Genomic DNA, 20,275 nt, shown 5'->3' on the forward strand with positions numbered 1-20,275 from the left:
AAAAATTTCTTAAAGAAGTTGAGACCAAGTCAAGTATTCCTAGTTCTTAGAAAATAGAGCATAAAAACATGCAGCCTGTCTTTATATTTAAAATGGAGCCACTTGAGTCTTCAACTTCAGTCTGCACCTATAAGCAGTGTCAGCAGAAGCTGTGCGCCCTGGGTGAAGGATAGCTTATTCTGCACAGGTACTTTTGCAGTCAGTAGACTCATAGTACTTTTTTGAATACCATTTCCTTTGGGGAAGAAGTCTCGCCAGGTCATGAGTTTATTATTATTATCTTTGATAGGGTTTAATCTTCATTTGAAAAAGTGGTTCCTTCTCATTATCTCCCTCCCTCAGGCTGGCTGCAACCTAGCATGCCCAGTGTTAGCCTGGCGTGCGCTTTTATGGCATTTATAAATCCCTCCTTCCTGAGGGTTTATAATGACAGTGCTAAAAACCACCTTGACTGAAGTGTGAACATTGTCATTGAATTTGAGGGGGCCTGAGAATGTTCTTTCTAGTCTTTTTATTTTGACAAAATTTAACACACTAAGGCTTTTCCACTTTCTGCCATAAACCTAGGTTTATAGTACTTTTGAGGTGCTAATCAACATTACCTGTTTTTTCCAGGTGGATAAATTAGATGCTTCAGAATCACTGCGAAAAGAAGAAGAACAAGCTACAGAGACGCAACCTATTGTTTATGGTAATCTCAGCCTCTTTTTAACCTCACTGAAATATAGTAGAGAAATGTTTCGTTCTCTAGGGGCTCTACCTCATAATAGAAATGTAATAAGCTTCTAAATTATAAATGGCCTGCTGAGTTAAATAATTCTCTCTACAGTCATGTTTTCCCCCTGAAAAAAGTTTTAAAGCAGGCATTGACATTGTTATACACTGAGGTAATCTTCAGTGCAAATACAGGGTTAAAAAACTTAAGATCATAACTTCAATTTTTCTATTGCCTGGCCACACTCATCCATTGCTAATTCATAAATTACTGAGGAAGAATTATTAGTGAATTAAATGTTCAGACATGCCAAGGCTATCTTTAGTCTGCTTTACATAAGAGTACATCCTGTTTAGATTCTAACTAGGACAGAGAACTTGGGTAGAGTTTCCACTTGAGAACTTTCCAGAGAGATAGATCTTCAAACTCTCGGTGAATATATAAGGCAATTTAGTTTCTTCTTCTAAACCATATCTGAACTACTTCCCCTTTCCATTTCACTCTTGGTGAAGAGATTCACTTGAACAGTAAGTTTGAAGGGTATATATAGGTTTAGTGTTATAACTAGGTGTTCTTGGGGGAGGACATAAAATTATGACCATTATATCTCATCTTGCTAGAGGAAATAATAGTATTCAAACCTATGATGGCATTTTCTCCTTTATATTACAAAGGACTGGGAATTTAGAGGTTCAGGGTAGTTTTGATAAAGTTGAAAAACATAAACTTTAAGCAGAATGTTTCACATATTTGAGATAGGAACACAAACAGGGTGAGTATAATAATTTGGGGGCTCCCACTAAATTTGGCTTGTCTTTAGGGTGTTTAAATTGACAGGCCTTTTTAGGCAGTGGGCAGCAGGGTTGAAATTTCAAGATAGGTAGGTGTCAATATCAAGGTTAAAAGTGATCTTGATTAACTACTAGTTTCCAAAAAGAATTAGCTCACTAAAGACGTGAGGTCACTTGTGCTGGGAGAAGTCTTACTCTAGGATTACGTTCTAGTGAGGAGGTTGGGAAAAAAGGTATTACATGTTTTCTCCCTCTAAGCCAGGCTCTCTATAGGTCATTTTCTGTATATGGTCAACAACTATTAAAACTTCCTAAGAGTGGTAACTAAGTATTTGAAAGCAATAACAGAGTATTTGAAATACATGTTCTAATACATTTCATGTGCAATGTGTATTTGAATATGTCTTATTTTTTGTTGCTTTCTCTAATGCTGGGTTCTTTGCTCAAAATGCATTAGGTTTCGTTATCACTTAGATGTGTTTAAATCAGAAATTTAAGTATAACTTTTAAAAAGTTCAGTTATGTTAAAACCATGTCTGTTAAAAATTTTTTCAAATTTTCCTGTGCTGATTATATTGTCACCAAATATACTGTGCAAACACCATGTTGTAAAAGCAGATGTCTTGCCTGATCCTGTCAAGCATGCATGTGCACATGGCTTTAGATCAGGGGTAGTCAACCTTTTTATACCTACCACCCACTTTTGGATCTCTGTTACTAGTAAAATTTTCTAACTGCCCACCGGTTCCACAGTAATGGTGATTTATAAAGTAGGGAAGTAACTTTACTTTATAAAATTTATAAAGCAGAGTTACAGCAAGTTAAAGCATATAATAATAATTAATTACCAAGTACTTTATGTCGGATTTTTGCTAAGTTTGGCAGAATAAATCTTTATAAAACAACTTACTATAGTTAAATCTATCTTTTTATTTATACTTTGGTTGCTCCACTACCACCCACCATGAAAGCTGGAATGCCCAGTTGTGGGCGGTAGGGACCAGGTTGACTACCACTGCTTTAGATGATACGAAGTAACATAATTACTGTTTCAGGTCTGACCTTGGCTTTGCACTGTTGGCTTTTTAGGCAGGACGCTGCCTAAAAAATTGTAATGCCAAATTGTGACAGTCATAGTGCCCCTACGAAACTCAAAGTTGTGATTGTGCTGCTAGAGGAGGGGAGACTGGAGTGTGCTAGTCCTACGATGCTAACATTTTTACCGCCTCCTTGCCCCCTGCCCCGTCCCTTTTTGTTTTCCACCTTTAGGTCAGCCCCAGTTGATGCTGACAGCAGGACCCAGTGTGGCAGTCCCTCCCCAGGCTCCTTTTGGCTATGGTTATTCTGCACCACCCTATGGGCAGCCACAGCCTGGCTTTGGGTACAGCATGTGAGACGGAGAGCTGATCCTGTAGTCGCCTATTTTCATACTGAAACATCGTCTGTACCCGCTTATCAGTTTCTAACAGAGGAAAACAGGCACATGTACTTGTAACCTTTATTTCATGAAGGACTACTTTTTGTTCCTAACTATAAACTTGGGTCACCTATGTTAAAAGCTTATTTCACATTCCGCATCATTTTTAGAATTTATTTTCAAAGGGGAATAGTTTCAATGTTTTATTCACTTGGGCTTTTTTTCTTCCCTCTTGTTCTTTGAAAAACTGCTTAATATTCAATCTGTTGTGAAGAACCTGATTTGCACTCTGTAGTGTTTAAAGAAAAACTCTAATATTGAAGCTCTTAAATTTAGTGTATGTAAACAGCTTACAATATGTATTGTCTAAATGCATTTAAATCTCTTTTATTCAAAGAAAAGCTAAAGCGGAAATATTGGTATGTGACCATGCAAGACTGTCAATGCCAACAAAGACAACACTAATCAGCATCTCCTACACTGGACTGCAGTGCTCTCCAAATTATTTGAAAAATGCATTACAGACAACTTGCCTGACTTTTAAATGAGCATAAAAGGCCCTCTAACCTATGCAGGTTTCCTCATTACGCACATAGAAGATGCTAGCGTGTTTTTGCTCACTTCATATGTAACAGGTGCCCTTATGTTGTGCTGTATCCTGTGCTTTTTCTGTGGGACCATTCCATTCAGGAACAAAGAGCACCATGATTCCAATCTGTGTGTATTTACTAACCCTTCCCCAAGGTTTGTGTATGTTGGATATTGTGGTGTTTTAGATCACTGAGTGTACAGAAGAGAGAATTCAAACAAAATATTGCTGTTCTTCAGTTTTGTTTGTGGAATTTGAAATTACTCAAATTTAAAATAAATTACTGGACTGTGGAAAAAACATGTAGAACGGCAGTTTTAATTAAATACCTCTCAAACTTAAACCAAAAGAACCATGGTTTTGGTAGTTTCACATTGGATTCCCAGAGTACAGGAAGGTATGAGGAGAAGCGGAGTGAGGATTGGGACATACGGAAACACTGTCAGGTCAGGTCATGTGCGTCATGTAACTGTAGTTAACAGGGTACACACAGGAGTTTTGAGAACCAGTCAGTACTACAGTGGCTGCATTTCAGCGCTCTCCATTTTAGCCAGGTGGCACTTCTAAGTTCTATCTCAGTGTTTCACATAAACAGACAGGTTGTGCTGTTAAATTATATTAATTTGAAATAAGGGTAGAGACCTGTAGTTGACATGCTGTTCCTTACTATGAAATTGTAAGAACCCCCCAATTATGGGTAGTTTAAGGTGTATTTTAAACCAGTGTTTGAAACCAACTCTTTGCTGGTGGCTGGAAATTTTACTTCAGGTTCATTTCATTATTATTCATCAGTAGAGTTAGCCCCCTGCCTAGCCTTGCATTGCCACAGAGGCTTTTTTTTTTGGTTGGTTTTTTAAAACTTGGAAACTCTTTTCCCATCTGTAATTCCCCCTCCCCGTTTTTCTATAGGAAATTGTAGAATTAGCTGGAAAATCCCAGTTTCTTTTTTGGTTTGAAGACCTCTTGCTGCTCAGGCCTTGGCAATACTTTGTTTCTGCTGGAGCTCTGCCCCTTTCTTCATCATTATCAAAATCAAGAGGTGAGCTCGTTCTTTTCCAAGTCAGCGTTTGTTCTAGATTTTTCCCATACTTGGAGTCAACAGGTTTTTATCGATGGAATTATTCTCTTTTCCTTCCCCTCCTGAATTGAAACAAGCTAAAATACTTCAGTAAAGGTTTTCTTATAGTGCACTTAAATTTTTTTTGTAAGAACAAAAGCCTTGCGTAAATCTGCTGCTATGCCCTGTGATACTGAGTTGCCGCTAAGCCATCTCTCATGGGCTATCGTAGAAAGGGAAACTGCTGTTGAGTGCTTTGACTTAGGTCCAGTGCTGAACAAGACGAACTTCTGAGCTTGTTCTCTCATGTGGATAATGGTATGACATATTCGGAATTATTTGCAGGAGTATGTTTAAATTATAAAATGCCTACCTTAAGACTGGACGATAGTAAGTATTGTACAATAAGTAGTAGAAGAATTGGTAATAAACTAATTTAAGGAATCTTTCCTAACATTACTCTAATGGGATGATGGTCTAGGACTCTAGGAGGAGGAATTAAAAACCATAAACAAGGGTACTCAGAGTCCTTAGCACTACAGACATAATTGAAACAGGATAGAGGAAGGGGAGACATTACTGGGAAACTTTTCAGAAGGTAAACATGCTTTCAGTGATCTTCCCAAATATCCAAACGCAGCCTTTGTACAAAAACCTGTGTTACTTGCTGACAGCTATTTCAACATAGACATTAGTACAAGAGCAAGAGACATGACTGGTGATCTCCAAGGAGGGCTGCTTCACTCTCCTGTAAATTGATTTAGTCATGCAGACATTCTTACTCTAATGGTTCTCAAACTTTTTCTTAGGATCCTTTTATATTCTTAATTTATTGAAAATCCCAAAGAGCTTTAGTTTATGTGGAGTTGTGTCTATTGGTATTTTACTGTATTAGTTAAAACAATTTTTTAAAAATTACTAATCCATGTATATATGTAACAGTAATAAACTCAAGTTAACATAAAGAATGATGAATTAACCATATTTCCCAAACAAGTCAAGTGCTCAGAGTGGCTCTGTACTATTTTTTATAAGTCTCTTCAAAGTTTGTCTTAAAGACTGCTGGATTCCCATCTATTTGTTTTCCATCTGTTATGTTATTGTTATGAAGTAAATGGAGGAAATACAACCTCATATAGATTTGTAATTAGGAAAGTATTTTAATCGTCTTTTTAGATAGTAGAGGTTAGTTGAAATGTGGGATCTGAAACCATATAAGTGAACTTTTTATACTGTTATATTAAAAATCCATTGGTCTATCTTTGCTTTGAATGGTACTTTTACAAAACCATGCATGATTTGTCCCCTCCTGCATTGGTTATGTGGAAAATACTGATTTGCCAAGTTATATAGTTCTTCTAAATGTTCAGAAATTGTATATTTTAAAATCGTATTTGCAATGAACCCTGATCTTACCAGAAAGTCTTTAAGTTTTGGGAAGCTTGGAGGAGAGGCAGATACAAGTTTTCCTAAATACTGTCAAGTTTTATTTATGAAGGAATTCCTGCCACTTATATCTGGATAACTAGTTTGTTGGTTGTTCTTGCCAGTAAAAATGTTCTATGACAAATGCAGCTACAGCCTCAAATGTCTCCGTCCCCCCAAGTTAGAAGCGGGAGGCAGTCAGACAGAGCACATGTGCCTGACCAGGATCCACTCTGCATACCCACCAGGGGACGATGCTCTGCCCATCTGGGGCATTGCTCCGTTGTGGCCGGAGCCATTCTAGTGCCTGAGGCGGAGGCCATGGAGCCATCCTCAGCGCCCAGGCCAACTTTGCTCCAATGGAGCCTTGGCTGCAGGAGGGGAAGAGAGAGGGAGAGGAAGGAGAGGGGGAAGGGTTGAGAAGCAGATGGGCACTTCTCCTGTGTGCCCTGATGGGTAATTGAACCCAGGACTTCCACACACTGGGCTGACACTCTACTACTGAGCCAACCAGCCAGGGCTTCACAAGTCTTTTTCTCATACTTTAATGTGCACTCTAAGTGTTTAATGTTACAGACTATTAAGACAAATAGTCAAGAGTCAAATTTAATAATAATGTTCTGCTTCATCAAGGACATTAAGGAAAACGTTTTTTACTGTGGGTGGAGGGCAGTGAAAACTATGGTGCCCCTGCCTTGGTTTGTGAAAAGTGCCAGCAGTTTTACCCACCATTTCTTTTGAAAAGAAAAATAATGCCTTCCTAATATGAAAGTAGTTTGGACCTCTCTTTGTTCATATTTTGAGAACCATAAGATTACGAATCCTATAAAAGAAGTACTAAGTACAGGTGGACTAGAAAACAAGATATATTCCCAGAACCACCAGAATCTGTGTACTGTTCATCCTAGTAGGTATGCCATGACTTATTACAATTACTTGAGTCAGCCACAGCAGGCCGTTCTGTGGGGAATGTACTGTTCTTTGAATGTGGAACTATCAGTCTCTGAGGCAAATTGCAGAAACTACCTGAGCCAGAATCATGCATTTAGGATTGGGTTCTCTTCAACTCAGTTACATGCTGTTGCATCACTTTAAAATCTAGTAGCTTAAACATTCTTACAAATAGTTGCTACTATGGCATCATTCACAGTTGCAATTTCTCCTGTGCTGTCATATGCCAGTGTAGAACCTTTAAGAATGGCTGCACTAGTTTTTAGAGTTCTGCCCGCAGACGCTACTGAACTTAAACCTTAGTTGTGCTATCATGCTGCTTACGTTGAAGTTAAAACTGCTAACTAATGCTAATTGTTGAAGTTAACCATGGAGAGCTGGAGCCACTTAACATGTGCCTGTTACCAACATTTCCCCTGCCATCATCAGGGTTCTTAGGGGCATACTAAACTTAGAATACTATCAGAATCTCCCTAAAAGACTCAGAAAAAAAATGGCTTTTTGCAATAATAGATTGCAGCAGAAAGGATGGAAGCTAAATTCCTTGGGAAGCTGGGACCTTCTTTATATTCCGGGCTGCTGGTGTAACAGTAATTATTGGCATTTTATCATGCTAAGGGTATAAAGATCAAAAGGGAAATAGGACCCATAAATAACTGAATTATCTAGTTCCTTAAGTAAACTGAGATATTGGGATGACACACTACTTTTTGCTTCACAATGAGCATAAATTCTTACGTATGCCCATTACTACCTTCAAGGTTCATACCAGTCACTTGACAACTTTCAGTGCCTTCCTTGTTAGGAGAGGGGGGCAGGGATTTTTATAGAGGGGCTATAATACAAGCACTGCTGAGGATCTTCAGCCACGGGGTCAGGGAAATGAACATGAAGCACTGCACAAGTGGGTTATATCAATGCTATTAAATCTCAACTTTGAGACGTAAATTTTAAAATCCAGCAGGTTAGATTCTTTGTGGGTGGGTACACCATCTATAATAGACTTTCAGTCACCCAGAAAGTTCAAGTAGGAAAACAATGCAGTTTGCATCCAGTGAGACTACCCTTGAACCTCTCTAAGGGTCAGGGCAACATCGTCTTGGGGAAGAGCTGTTCCAGAGGGGCCGAACCATGCACAGGAAATGCTGTCTCCCCACTACCCCGCTTTGTGATCCAATTATGTCGTGTCCTGTTTCTCTTAAATACTTTTTTCTTTCAGGACTTAAACCACCAGGACAATTTAACCAACTTTTTTTTTATTTTTTAGCCCAAGATAACTGTGTAACTGTGCCAAGTACATGACAAGAACAACACGGGAACAGATTTTCACCTCCGGGACACTTAAATTGGGGGAAGAAATTCATCTTTTATTGTTAGAATTTGATAGTTTCAAACACTTGTGGTAGTGAGACAATCTTACATAATTCGACCTAGTAAAGTTTTAGGTGACCAGTGACTTTGTCAATTAGCTCTGCTGGTCCTGGCCCAATTCCTAGGACAGTTTGAGAGCCTGGTGCAATCTGAGTACGTCCAGCATCTTGGATTAGACTTACAGTCAGCCCCAGCATCTTCGCGTGGGTCCATAATGCAATCAGAGTCTCTTCATCAGGGGCTTTGACCACTACTTTGGGCTGGCCACAGTATTCCCACTCTTTGAGCAGTTCAGGGTTTCTCCTTTGAATTTGCTTGTAGGCAGAAACAGCAGCATGAGAACACTGGGCAGCCACTTTCCCTTTGCCCATCTTTAAGTCATTTCGAACCACAAGAATCATTTTGTATTCCCCACTCTCTCCTAAGATGCTTGTTTCAGTTCCGGACTCGGTGTCTGTGTCATTCACTGAGCGTTTGGGGATTGTCCCGAAGCGAACACGAAGGCCCCAGCCAAGGCACATGCCACAGGCTACTCCGGCAGCCAAGCTGAGTGCGCCAGGATGAGCCAAATACTCCATAACCAAGGATTTGGAGAGCATCTTAAAGGAAAGGAAAAAGGTTATCACTGTGTACCAGTGAAAAGTTACAGGCTTATCAGATAAAACACCTTGATAGTATATAAGCAACAATTTTTAAAACTGACATTATCCAGAAAAATGGTAAAATCGATTTTGGATCTTATGCATGTACCACCTTTTCTGTGTAGTAGAAAAAACTCAAGAATTCAGGTGAAGCAGTTAAGTCATTTTGAATCCCAAGGTGATGGGTATCTCTTTTGTTCTTGGATGCAACAAAGCCCTCTTCCTCCGTCTTTTCTAACTCTTGTGGACAAAGGAAATGTTCTGTTTATCAAGATGCTCAAAGAATCTAAAGAAACAAAGAATGACTCCCCCACCTCTTTTTCTGGAATATAGCTCATACTTGTGTCTACATAATGCAGTTCTCAATGGGGATGGTACCAGCCCCTCAGAGAAATTTCTGGTTGTCTAAAAAATGGGCCTGGAGTGAGGTGCCTTCCTGACATTTACTAGACCTGAGCATAGAATGAAAAATCTTACAAGTGAAGCCTGACCTGTGGTGGCACAGTAGATAAAACGTCGACCTGGAACTCTGAGGTCGCCGGTTCAAAACCCTGGGCTTGCCCAGTTAAGGCACATATGGAAGTTGAAGCTTCCTGCACCTCCCCCCTTTTCTCTTCCTCTTGCATGTTTTTTTTTTTTTTCTCTCTCTCTAAAATGAATAAATAAAGTCTTTTTAAAAAGTCTTACAAGTGAAGATGTGTCCCACTGGACATTACAGGTCCAAAACTATTAATATGTGAGACTAGAACCCAATGTCACTTTACATATGAAACAATGTACTTTTTTGCAGTTTTAATATACACTGGGTTTACCAGAAGTGTATTTTATAGAACACACTTCATTTATCCTTTATTATTTTAGAAATTCTTGTTACCCTAGCAAAGCTGTTCATGGTATTTGAGTCACCAATAAAACATAACAGTCTACGTTTTAGGCTACTGTATTCATAACAATTCTACAGCACAAGTCCTGGAAATGCGTATTTTATCATAAGTTTCCTTTTTATTCTCATGGGTGTTAAACTTTATGAGATATAATTCACATACCATAAAATTCACACTTCAAAACATGTACAGGTCAGTGGTTTTTAATATATCCACATGATTCTGCAACAACCATCACAGACATCTAATTCCAGGACATTTTCATTGCCACCCAAAGAAACCTCTGTACTCCTTTAGCAGCCTGAATATAGGTACCAATACAGAAGAGATGACTTTGCAGAGCAAATTAAAGCCAAAAGACTAAAACCACCTAATCACTGCCTCCAAATACATACAGGTAATCTGCTGCACCCACATTCTTCATCCTCCCTCCTTTTACAAAGGGTAGTTAGTTTAATGTAGGTTTGACTTGCTAAGAGTCAGCACCAAGGTGCAGTGGTGTGAGGGAATTGAGGGTGAGGGCAAGAATGAGATGACAGACCCTGAAGTCCATATTCTTGGAAAACGATTTAAAGACGGAATAATTTATGACTGGGAAGAACATTCACGTCAGGTAAGCAGGAAAGGCAGGTAGCTGTGTTTACAGGGTTTTGATTTTGGATTGTATAGTGACATGGTCCAGAGCAGGGGTCCCCAAACTACGGGCCAGCAAGCCGCATGCGCCCCCCTGAGGCCATTTATCCGGCCCCCCCCACACTTCTGGAAGGGACACCTCTTTCACTGGTGGTGTGAGGAGCATAGTCCCCATTGAAATACGGGTCAGTTTGTTGATATAAATTTCCTTGTTCTTTATTTTAAATATTATATTTGTTCTCGTTTTGTTTTTTTACTTTAAAATAAGATATGTGCAGTGTGCATAGGGGTTTGTTTATAGTTTTTTTATAGTCCGGCCCTCCAAAGGTGTGAAGGACAGTGAACTGGCCCCCTGTGTAAAACGTTTGGGGACCCTTGGTCCAGAGTATAGCCACAGGAATAGGTATCTACGATAGTCAGAAATGTGTCACTGAGCTCAACTGCCTTCTCGATTCTGTTAATTCTATGATTTATTACCTCCTTTCATCTACAAACATTGACTAGTCCCGCTCTGAGGTTGAGGAGGCACAGGAGTGCACAACATAGAAAAATTCCTTCTCTCATGGAGCTTACATTCTAGTAGTGGTTTGGAGGTGGTCTTTACCTACTTTTGAATTGCCTTCATTTTATCTTAATGAAACTTCATGGTTTTATAGCTCAAATGATACTGATTTCATAGCACAAGGATACTGTTTCAATAATAATACCCTGAATGTATTGTGTCATTTGAGAAATATAACAATGAGAAGTTAGCATTATTTCTGTACTGAAGACAACGAGGAAACAGGCCAAGAGAAATTAAGTTCAAAAACAAATGTTTGCTGGCTTCTTGTTTGGCTGAGACAACAGTGATGAACAACACAGGTCACTGCCAGTTTTTCATCGATACGTGGTGGAGACAGACAATTACAAGGGTGGGTCAGTGTTATGAAAGATGTTAGGGAAGTACATAAAGGGCTTTAGCTCAGTTGAGGAGGTCAGAGAAGGCCTCCTTGAGAAAATGGTATTTAACAAACGATGAGTAAGAAGACAGAAGGAGGAAAGATCATTTCAGGTAGAAACAACACACACAGCAGGGAAGCTAGAGGAGAAAAATGGCATATGTCAAATGACCTGAAAACAATCAGCTGAATGATGGAGGGGAAGAGTGGCGGAGAATAAAGCAAGAAAGAAAGGCAGGATCCAGACCACAGAAGGCCTTGTAAACCACATCAGTTTGGAATTTACCCTGACAATGGGCAGCTGCTGCAGGGAAATATTTTTTGTTTTCTAAAAAGAGCACCTGGCGCTTCAGTGTAAAGAATTAGAAATTGGCAACAGATAATGGGATCAATTAGGAGGCTGCTATAATGTAATAATAGTAATAGTTAATAATTGCTAAGTATTTAGCTACATTTTAGGCATTGGCTAAACAAGCTTCACGAATTGTCGCCTTTAATGCTCCTCACAGTCCTGTAAGGTATAATCCCCATTTTTCAGATGTGGAAATCGAGGTACAGAGAATATACGCAGCACAGCTAGTTAGGTGATAGTCGGGATTCCAGAACTCATGTTCTTAACCAGGGGTCCCCAAACTATGACCCGCGGGCCACATGCGGCCCCCTGAGGCCATTTATCCGGCCCCCGCCGCACTTCTGGAAGGGCACCTCTTTCATTGGTGGTCAGTGAGAGGAGCATAGTTCCCATTGAAATATTGGTCAGTTTGTTGATTTAAATTTACTTGTTCTTTATTTTAAATATTGTATTTGTTCCCGTTTTGTTTTTTTACTTTAAAATAAGATATGTGCAGTGTGCATAGGAATTTGTTCATAGTTTTTTTTATAGTCCGGCCCTCCAACGGTCTGAGGGACAGTGAACTGGCCCCCTGTGTAAAAAGTTTGGAGACCCCTGTTCTTAACACTACTCTATTTTGCCTCTCCCAGTATGGCAGTCACTTAGACTTGAGTAGTGGGAATGGGAAAGAAAAGAAGTGACAAAAGCATGCCTATATGATTTGGTGACTCACTGGAAGTCTGGTGATAAAAGAAACGGAGATGTTTAAAAATGACACCAAGATTTCAAAAAAATTGATACTGGAGGTACTATTTACTGATCAAGAGAATTATCAGGTTTGAAAGTAAAAGATACTGAAATAAGTTTTAAAGATACTACATTTGATTTGGCCAAAAGATATTCTGGTTAGAGATGTCCAGCAAAACTAATAGAAGATACAGGTATACTCCGCTTTTTGAAAATCCACATTATGCTCCGATTATCCAAGTTTACACATTTGTCTCTCTTTTCAATCTATACTTACAAACTGTCCAAGATAGTAGCCATTAGTCATATGTAGTTATTTAAATTAATTAAAACTAAATAAAAATTCAGTTCTTCAGTTGCACTTAGCCAGATTTCAAGTACTCAATAGCTTAACAACTTAAAAGTGGCTATTGGCTACTCTATCAGACAAAAAATATAGACCATTTCAATGACCATAGTATGTTCTATTGGATATGCTGGTTTATATACTATTTTTCCATTCAGTCAACATTTATCGAGGGCCTACTGTGCACTGTTCTGGACTCTAGGGGTAGAGCACTGAACAAAACAAAGTCCTTCTCTTCATGTAACCAACATTCTAGTAGAAGTAGACAAATAGTTTGCTAGATGAACACTCTCACTTATTCCCAAATCATCACATGCTGAGGACTCCGAACGCCTCTCTCGGGCTCCATACTTGAATTTCCAGCTTCTGCGCGATTTCACCACTTGGCTGTCTATGAAGTACTCGAAACGGATCCTAAACTAAATTCAGTATCTTCCCTTCCCTCAAACTTCCTTTTTCTGTATTCTTGATTTCTGAGTAACCCTGGACTGCTCCTCTTCTACCACCCAGTCACCAAAACTTGATGAATTTATCTGTTTTAAACCATCTTCTTATCTCTACTAGCAGTGCCCTAATTATCTCTTGGCCAAAAGCCTCCAAAATTCAAGTCACTACCTCTAATCTTTCCAATTTGTTTCACTTGTACCGTAGTCCATCCACCATAATTCCACTTCTAAAACACAAACTTGATTCTGTGATTTCCCTGCTCAGAAATCACTGGGCAAACACCTAAAGACTAAAACATAAATCCCTTTACACAGATTTACAGCACTACACAATTTGGTTACCACCTACTTCATCCTTCTAACCTAGTCCTGCTAAATACTATACAGTACTATCAGCCAACCCCAATTACAAGGTCCTTTCAAGCAGTAATCTTTCTCTGCAATTTCTTTTCATTTTTCTCCACTTAAGCACACAAACACAAAAACATCCTCTTTATCCGTGAAGGCATGGTTCATATAAATGTCCGCCTCGGAAATCTTTACCACCCCCAAGTCTTATTTATTTTTCAGAGCTGCTGTAGCGGAGACTACTGTGGGTCATAGTCTCAGCGTCTAGTCCAGTGCCTGCGGTATAGTATTCAAATATTTCCCTAGGAATTATGTCTGGGACCCATATTTTCGATCATATTCTTAGAAACTTTTTTTTTTTTTTTTTGCCTCGTAGGACCCAACAATTTGATATGCTGGGGGTAGTTAATAAATACCCAGCAGATTGTGAGGCCTGCTCAATATTTTTTCCCATTCGGAGCTAGCACATTGATGCTGTCCGAATCGAGCCTTTGTCTGAGAACTGACAATTCTGGGTCCTTCCCCTCCCCAGCATCCTAGTCCCTTATTCCAAAGGATGACTAGTAGAACAGGAACAGTGGCTCCAGCGGCCACCGGGCGGAAGACAATATACGAACATGAATTCGTAAATTGGGAGCGGGGATGAGTGAAGGATTGGTTAGGGAAGAGATGGGAAGAAACATTCCAGCTGGAGAGAGGATGGAGAACAACATCCCTCTCCATCGTCCTGGGAGAGGCCGACCTACCTAGAGCAACTCTCCTTGCCTCACACGCGTCTTCAGATTCCTCACTTCTGGGAAGGGATCGCGCTTCTACCGCGCGAACTATCTTTTCCGTGGGTCTTTGACAACAAGTTCCGGATCAAGGACTGCGAAGAGAACAGTCATTCTTCCTCTCGCCCCGCCCACGGGTCCCGAACCGAAATCCGGCGACCATCAGCCGAAGTTGCCGAAAGGAGGTGGGAACGTTTCTCTTTAGGAGGCACTCTCCCGGGGGAACACGGACCGGAAGTGACGTAAGAGTTCCGGTTGGCCGGAGCTCTGGGGCGGGTGTGAGTCGGTCAGGTGCTGCTTCCAGGATCCTGAGATCCAGAGAAGCCGGGGTCAGAGCGGGTAGGTAATAGAGCGCGGGGAATTGGGGCCGGAACCATGACTGTCCTCAGAGCTTGGCTTCTTACGGAGCTCTTCCACTTAACACGAGTAGATCTGGGGCACCGTGGTTCCGACTTCAAGCAGTTTTTCGGGTGCTGCTGACTCTGAATATCTCAGTCTGGCGGTGGCCAGGTTATTTGGGACACCGCTCCGTGGTTGGCCACCGATACATTGGACCCATACACTAGAGTCCCGACCCTTTGCTCTGAGTGTCACTGATTCGGAAGCTGTTCTAAGCTTCTATAGAGTACCTGTCCCTCTTCCTTCCAGGGTATCTAAGACTTAGAGTAAATGGAGATCTTCCCAGCTGATGACCAAGCTGTTTCTCGGGATCTGTCAGTTTGGGTTCTTGCCTTCCCCAGCCACCAGCGCATGAAGCTAAATGCATCCGCTTCTAAACAAAATTCTAACGTGTAAATAAATGCCATCTAAAGCGTTGGTGGCAAAAGGAATGGGGCCTCCGCTCCGTAGATCTATAGCAGAGGACCTTCACATATCTTCAGCTACTTTCATGAAGAATAAGGTTCTCTACTTTTCCAAATCCCTAACCCCTCCGGCCCCTGTATTTCATTACAGTGGAGGTATTTGCCATAAAACATGAAGGTTGGCTTAATCTCTAAAATTCCAAGAAGTCAAATGTGATCCCGTATCACACTGCTAAGATAACTTGTGATCTCCAGTAGATTTTACACTATTATCTTTTCTTTTCCTGCAGATTCATTGGAAATTCTCATAATATATATGTAGTCTCTGGCATTGTTTATACCTATCTTAGTAAAATAGGTCCTTTTCCTAACTTTAATGTCTTTCATTTCTCCTTTAGAGCATCTCAAATTTTGTAGACAGATTGCACTGATCTTTTGGAGAAGCTTGTACACGTATTTCTAGCATTGTAATAATAGAGACTTTAATGATCTGACTGCTACCTGTTAATTGTATTATTAGTTCTGATTTTAGTTCTGTATTCTTAGCGTAAATGATAGTGAGACACTATTATTTACTAGACAACATTTTATGCATTCTAGGTCATTTTTATTGACTTTTGAAAGAGGGGTGCTGTTATCCAGACAAATGTGGCCAATTTGTGTATGTGTGAAATGACTCTACAATAGAAATCTTACATATTTTACTTGTTTGCCTATGTTATTTAAGAACACTGAAGCATTTTATTTTTCTCTAAGGAGTATATCCTATTTGACTAATACACTTTAATTTCTGTGACTCACATTCCAGAATAACCAAGTTTCTGAAATACTCCGATAAATGCCTTTTGGCAGTTTACCTATAGGTAGTTTAATCAATTGGTTGTTTAATTTCTATACTATTCCTTTTATTTATTTAGAAAAAATTTTTACACATGTCTGAAAGGCGGTGACAAGATTTTTGAGATGTGGAATTATATAAATTAGAGGTTATCATTAGCTTTAATATCTGGTAAATTTGCTTACTGATTTTATAACTGGAAAACTTGATCTTATATTCTTTTTGTTCAGTTCAGTTTTCCAGGAACTGATTATCCAAATTTTCTCACTTTTCACCTTCTTCCTGCTTTTGGCTTGAATAACTGCTTTTTAGGATTACAAAAGAGCATCAAACTTTACATCAGAATCTGAGCTTCAACATTTGTTAAATGAAGATTGACAGGTTACCTTACTCTCTGAGCTGGTCTGGATTGTATTGATAAAAATACGCTCACTTTATTGCATAGAGTTGTCACAGTGACTGAGATAGTAAATGTGAAATCACTATATAAATGAAAACATGGTGACATTGTCATCTTACTCTGAAATATGGACATATATCAGTACAGAATACTGTTGCTTTGCATCACTTCAAAATCTGATGTTTTATAGTAAGTATACTGTTTATCTGAAAATATTATTGTAATCTCTAAAATCATCTTTGTCCTACTTTTGAACATAATAAAAACTAGCCAGGAGTAGTTTGATACTGTAATCCATTGAGTTAGTTACCTTGACTAATAAGTAAGTGACTGGAAAATGAGTATAGCTTTGCATTTGAGAGTTTAAGTTTGATCTTTTGTGGTCATTATGTAATTTACGAGTGCAAAGGAAGCTGAAGTCTTTGGCGTTTACATATACTATAGTTAAAGGTTAGAAGTAGCCTTACTTATATTAAGAAAGAAACTTGATCTCATTTCACTGAAACTGACTGAATACAGTTTTTAGAAGTAGAGCAACCTCTGTACACATATAGTTAGAGTCTTCTCATTTAACAGGAGAAAATTGAGGCCCAGAAATAATCAGTAATTGGCTTGCCTGAGGTCATATGGCTTAGGTAGTTCCAGAACTTGAACTGGAAATGAGATCCCAAGTGTTTCTTTGTATTCTGCTAAATTGTCTCCAGGCATCTTTATATGGTTTGGAAATATTTCCTGGTTTGCATGAAAATGATTTCTCTTATAAGAGATCTATATGTGTGTATACATCCCCGCTCCCCCATTTTAGCTGATTGAGTATTGTACATTCTATGAGAACAAAAACGCTTGTGCTTGGCAAGATTTGCAGTGGAATGTTATAAGGAAAGAAAATTAGTTCTATTCTTCAAAACAGTTATTCTGAGTTCACACTTGGTTACTATCAGGTATCAAGGTGTCTTCTTTCTGGTAAATGGAAAAAACAGAGGATCTTTGTAACACGTCTCGCTGAGTGAATGTTGTTGCTAATAAGTATTAGTTTCTTTGCTCCCGTTAAAAACTTTTCTCCAAGCTGTTTTTAATTTCATCTTCTGTTATAATAATGATATCTTAACCTGTGGGGTCATTTCTATAATTACTTCTTTCCGAGTAAATTGCGACTGTTAGAAGAGTTAATTCTTTGTCTTGTTGGGATCTCTTTTTGCTTCCATTGATTTCACAAAACCTGTTAGTCTCTCCCCTTTCTTGGAGATTGTAGTGGCAGGTACTTATTATCACTGCTGTTTTACCCACATGCTCTTTGTTGCTCTCTCTTGGGTATGGAAGCAAACTCCAGATTAGAGAATCCTGACTAATCTCAGAAACAAACTGGATAAATTGAAGTGATAACTTGTTGTAGTAGTGTTAGTTAATATTCTCTTTTCACAATGACTTGCAAATATTTTTGGGGTGAACTTTTATTTTTTTAAATTTTGTTTTTAGTGAGAGGAGGGGAAGCAGAGACAGACCCCTGCGTGCACCCAGACTGGGATCCACCTGGCAAGCCTGCTATGGGGTGATGCTCTTCCCATCTGGGGCCCTTGCTCCGTTGCAAGCAGAGCCATTTTTTGCACCTGAGATGGAGGCCATGGAGCCATCCTCAGCACCCAGGGCCAACTTGCTCTAATTTAGTCATGGCTGCAGGAGAGGGGGGGGGGGTGGAGAAAAGAGAGAGAGATAAGTGAGAGGGTGAGGGGTGGAGAAGCAGATGGGCACTTCTCCTGTGTGCCCTGACCGGGAATCAAACCCGAACATCCACATGCCGGGCCAATGCTCTGCCACTGAGCCAACTGGCCGGGGAGGGGCTAGTAAACTTTTAAGGAGTTTATTGCTTCAAGAAATTCATTTTGTCTGGGAAAGCAAGTTTGTATAGAGTTTGCTGAACTGATTATGTATTATGTAAACCCTTATGCAAAGCTCATTTAAAAATATGCTTCTTGGCCTGACCTGTGGTGGCACAGTGGATAAAGTGTCAACCTGGAATGCTGAGGTTGCTGGTTAAAAACCCTGGGCTTGCCTGGTCAAGGCACATGTGGGAGTTGATACTTCCTTCTCCTCCCCCCTTCTCTCTCTTTCTCTCTGTCTCTCTCTCTCTCTCTCTCTCCTCTTTAAAATGAGTAAATTTAAAAAAAAGTTTTTTAAAAAATATGCTTCTTGTGCCTGACCTGTGGTGGCGCAGTGGATAAAGTGTAGACCTGGAATGCTGAGGTCGCCGGTTAAAAACCCTGGGATTACCTGGTCAAGGCACATATGGGAGTTGATGCTTCCTGCTCCTCCCCTCTTCTCTCTCGCTCTCTCTCTCTCTCTTCTCCTTCTCTCCTCTCTAAAATGAATAAATAAAAAAAGTCTTTAAAAAATATGCTTCTTGAAGGTTTTGGAAATATGAACAGGTGATACTTTACTGTTTCAGGTAAAAGATGATACTTAAAGCATTTTTAGGCCCTGGTGGGTGGCGCAGTGGATAGAGCATAACCTGGTGTATGGATATAAAGGGTTCGATTCGCAGTCAGGGCACACAGGAGAAGCAAGCATCTGCTTCTTTCCCCCTATCTCTCCCTCTTCTCTCTCTCTTCCCCTCTCACAGCCAGTGGCTCAAGGAGCATGGCCCTGGGTGCTGAGGACAGCTTGGTTGGCCCAAATGCATCAGCCTCAGGTGCTAAATAGCTTGGTACTCGAACAGCAGCCCCAGACAGGTTGCCTGATGGATCTCTGTCGGGGTGCATGCGGGAGTCTGCCTTACTATCTCCCCTCCTCTCATCTAAAGAAAAAAGGCATTTTTATATTAAACAAGTGCAACCTATTGAGGAACCCTATCCCAGCCAGTGTAACTATAATTGCTATAGGATTTGGCAGTGATATTCCAGAAACGCATATTTTTTTAGTAATTATTCTTTGTGATGTGATGTTTTGTTCTTGAGGTTCATTAATAATAATAACCTTGGTCTTGAAATTTTTTTCTGAAAGTACTGGGTAGGTAGTGATAAGAGTCAAGGCTCTGAAGCTAAATTGCCTTGGTTCAAATTCCAGCTCCACTACTGTGTAACCCTTGGGCTAGTTACTTAGCCTCTTGCTGTCTCAGTTTCCTCCTTGACTATGTAGTCAGTACCTTTACTGTTAGGGTTAAATGAATAGATTCTGCCATATACCCTACCCCTTTACCTAGAATTTGAATTAGAGGCCTTGCCAATAATAAGAAATTATCATTAATAACCTCTTTTGACCTACCTATATGTCAGGGCAAACTCCTAATTACTGAATATCTATTCTGATTGTCTTGCAGTGACACTCAGGCCCCAGGGTGCCTTACCTCATCCTAAACTCAGAATGTCATATACCTCATTTCCCTTTCGGTTTCTGAACTTCTCAGCTAGGCAGACTCTGACTCTGATGTATAGGGGCTTCTTGTGTGCATGAGATTAAATTTGGTTTCCTCAGTCATTCTGTCTCATATTGATTTGATTATTCAAGCAGCCAAAAGAACTAGAGTTTTTCCCTTTCCCCACAGCATTATCTGTGTAAGGCATAAAATGAAATTTGAGAATTGAAATTTGGGGAGTTAATATTTAGGGATGTCTTCTAGCACTTACTTTGTTTGCATGGGAAGATAATTTTGTGGTGACATCTATTACCATATCTGTTCATTCATCCATTAAACAGATACCTTGTGTCTGAGGTTCTGTGGGAAACAAAGACAAACATATTTTAGTCAGGAGCCTGATAGAGAAAAACAAATACTGAAATGAAAGAATAAACAAGGTGTAACAAATGTTATAAAGAAAACACTAAAGGGTCTGA

The 20,275-nt window shown here is 39.7% G+C and overlaps 3 protein-coding genes across 4 annotated transcripts in view; 2 read left to right on the forward strand and 1 right to left on the reverse strand.

The window, feature by feature from the left end:
• CLTC (clathrin heavy chain) overlaps positions 1-3,814 on the forward strand; it is an 83,547-nt gene extending 79,733 nt beyond the window's left edge. For both annotated transcript variants that reach the window (XM_066363132.1, XM_066363133.1), the window contains 2 exons: positions 616-691; positions 2,776-3,814. In XM_066363132.1, the coding sequence (XP_066219229.1) occupies positions 616-691; positions 2,776-2,900 (201 nt within the window). In that variant the 3' untranslated portion in view covers positions 2,901-3,814. The remainder of the gene's footprint in view (positions 1-615; positions 692-2,775) is intronic.
• Positions 3,815-8,291: 4,477 nt separating this feature from the next.
• On the reverse strand, positions 8,292-14,552 carry PTRH2 (peptidyl-tRNA hydrolase 2). The gene is made up of 2 exons (XM_066363154.1): positions 14,380-14,552; positions 8,292-8,915 (listed from the first exon to the last, which is right to left on the reverse strand). Exon 2 carries the CDS (start codon positions 8,913-8,915, stop codon positions 8,376-8,378), a length of 540 nt encoding a protein of 179 aa, XP_066219251.1. The 5' UTR covers positions 14,380-14,552; the 3' UTR covers positions 8,292-8,375.
• Positions 14,553-14,640: 88 nt separating this feature from the next.
• VMP1 (vacuole membrane protein 1) overlaps positions 14,641-20,275 on the forward strand; it is a 134,872-nt gene continuing 129,237 nt past the window's right edge. The window contains exon 1 of the mRNA XM_066363153.1: positions 14,641-14,745. The gene's annotated coding sequence lies outside the window, so the exon portion shown is untranslated. The remainder of the gene's footprint in view (positions 14,746-20,275) is intronic.

Source organism: Saccopteryx leptura, chromosome 2 (assembly GCF_036850995.1).
Source record: "Saccopteryx leptura isolate mSacLep1 chromosome 2, mSacLep1_pri_phased_curated, whole genome shotgun sequence".
Classification (NCBI taxonomy): domain Eukaryota; kingdom Metazoa; phylum Chordata; class Mammalia; order Chiroptera; family Emballonuridae; genus Saccopteryx; species Saccopteryx leptura.

Coding starts and splice junctions, on each gene's coding strand:
- PTRH2 (XM_066363154.1), bottom strand. CDS start 8,915: ATGCTCTCCAAATCCTTGGTTATGGAGTATTTGGCTCATCCTGGCGCA.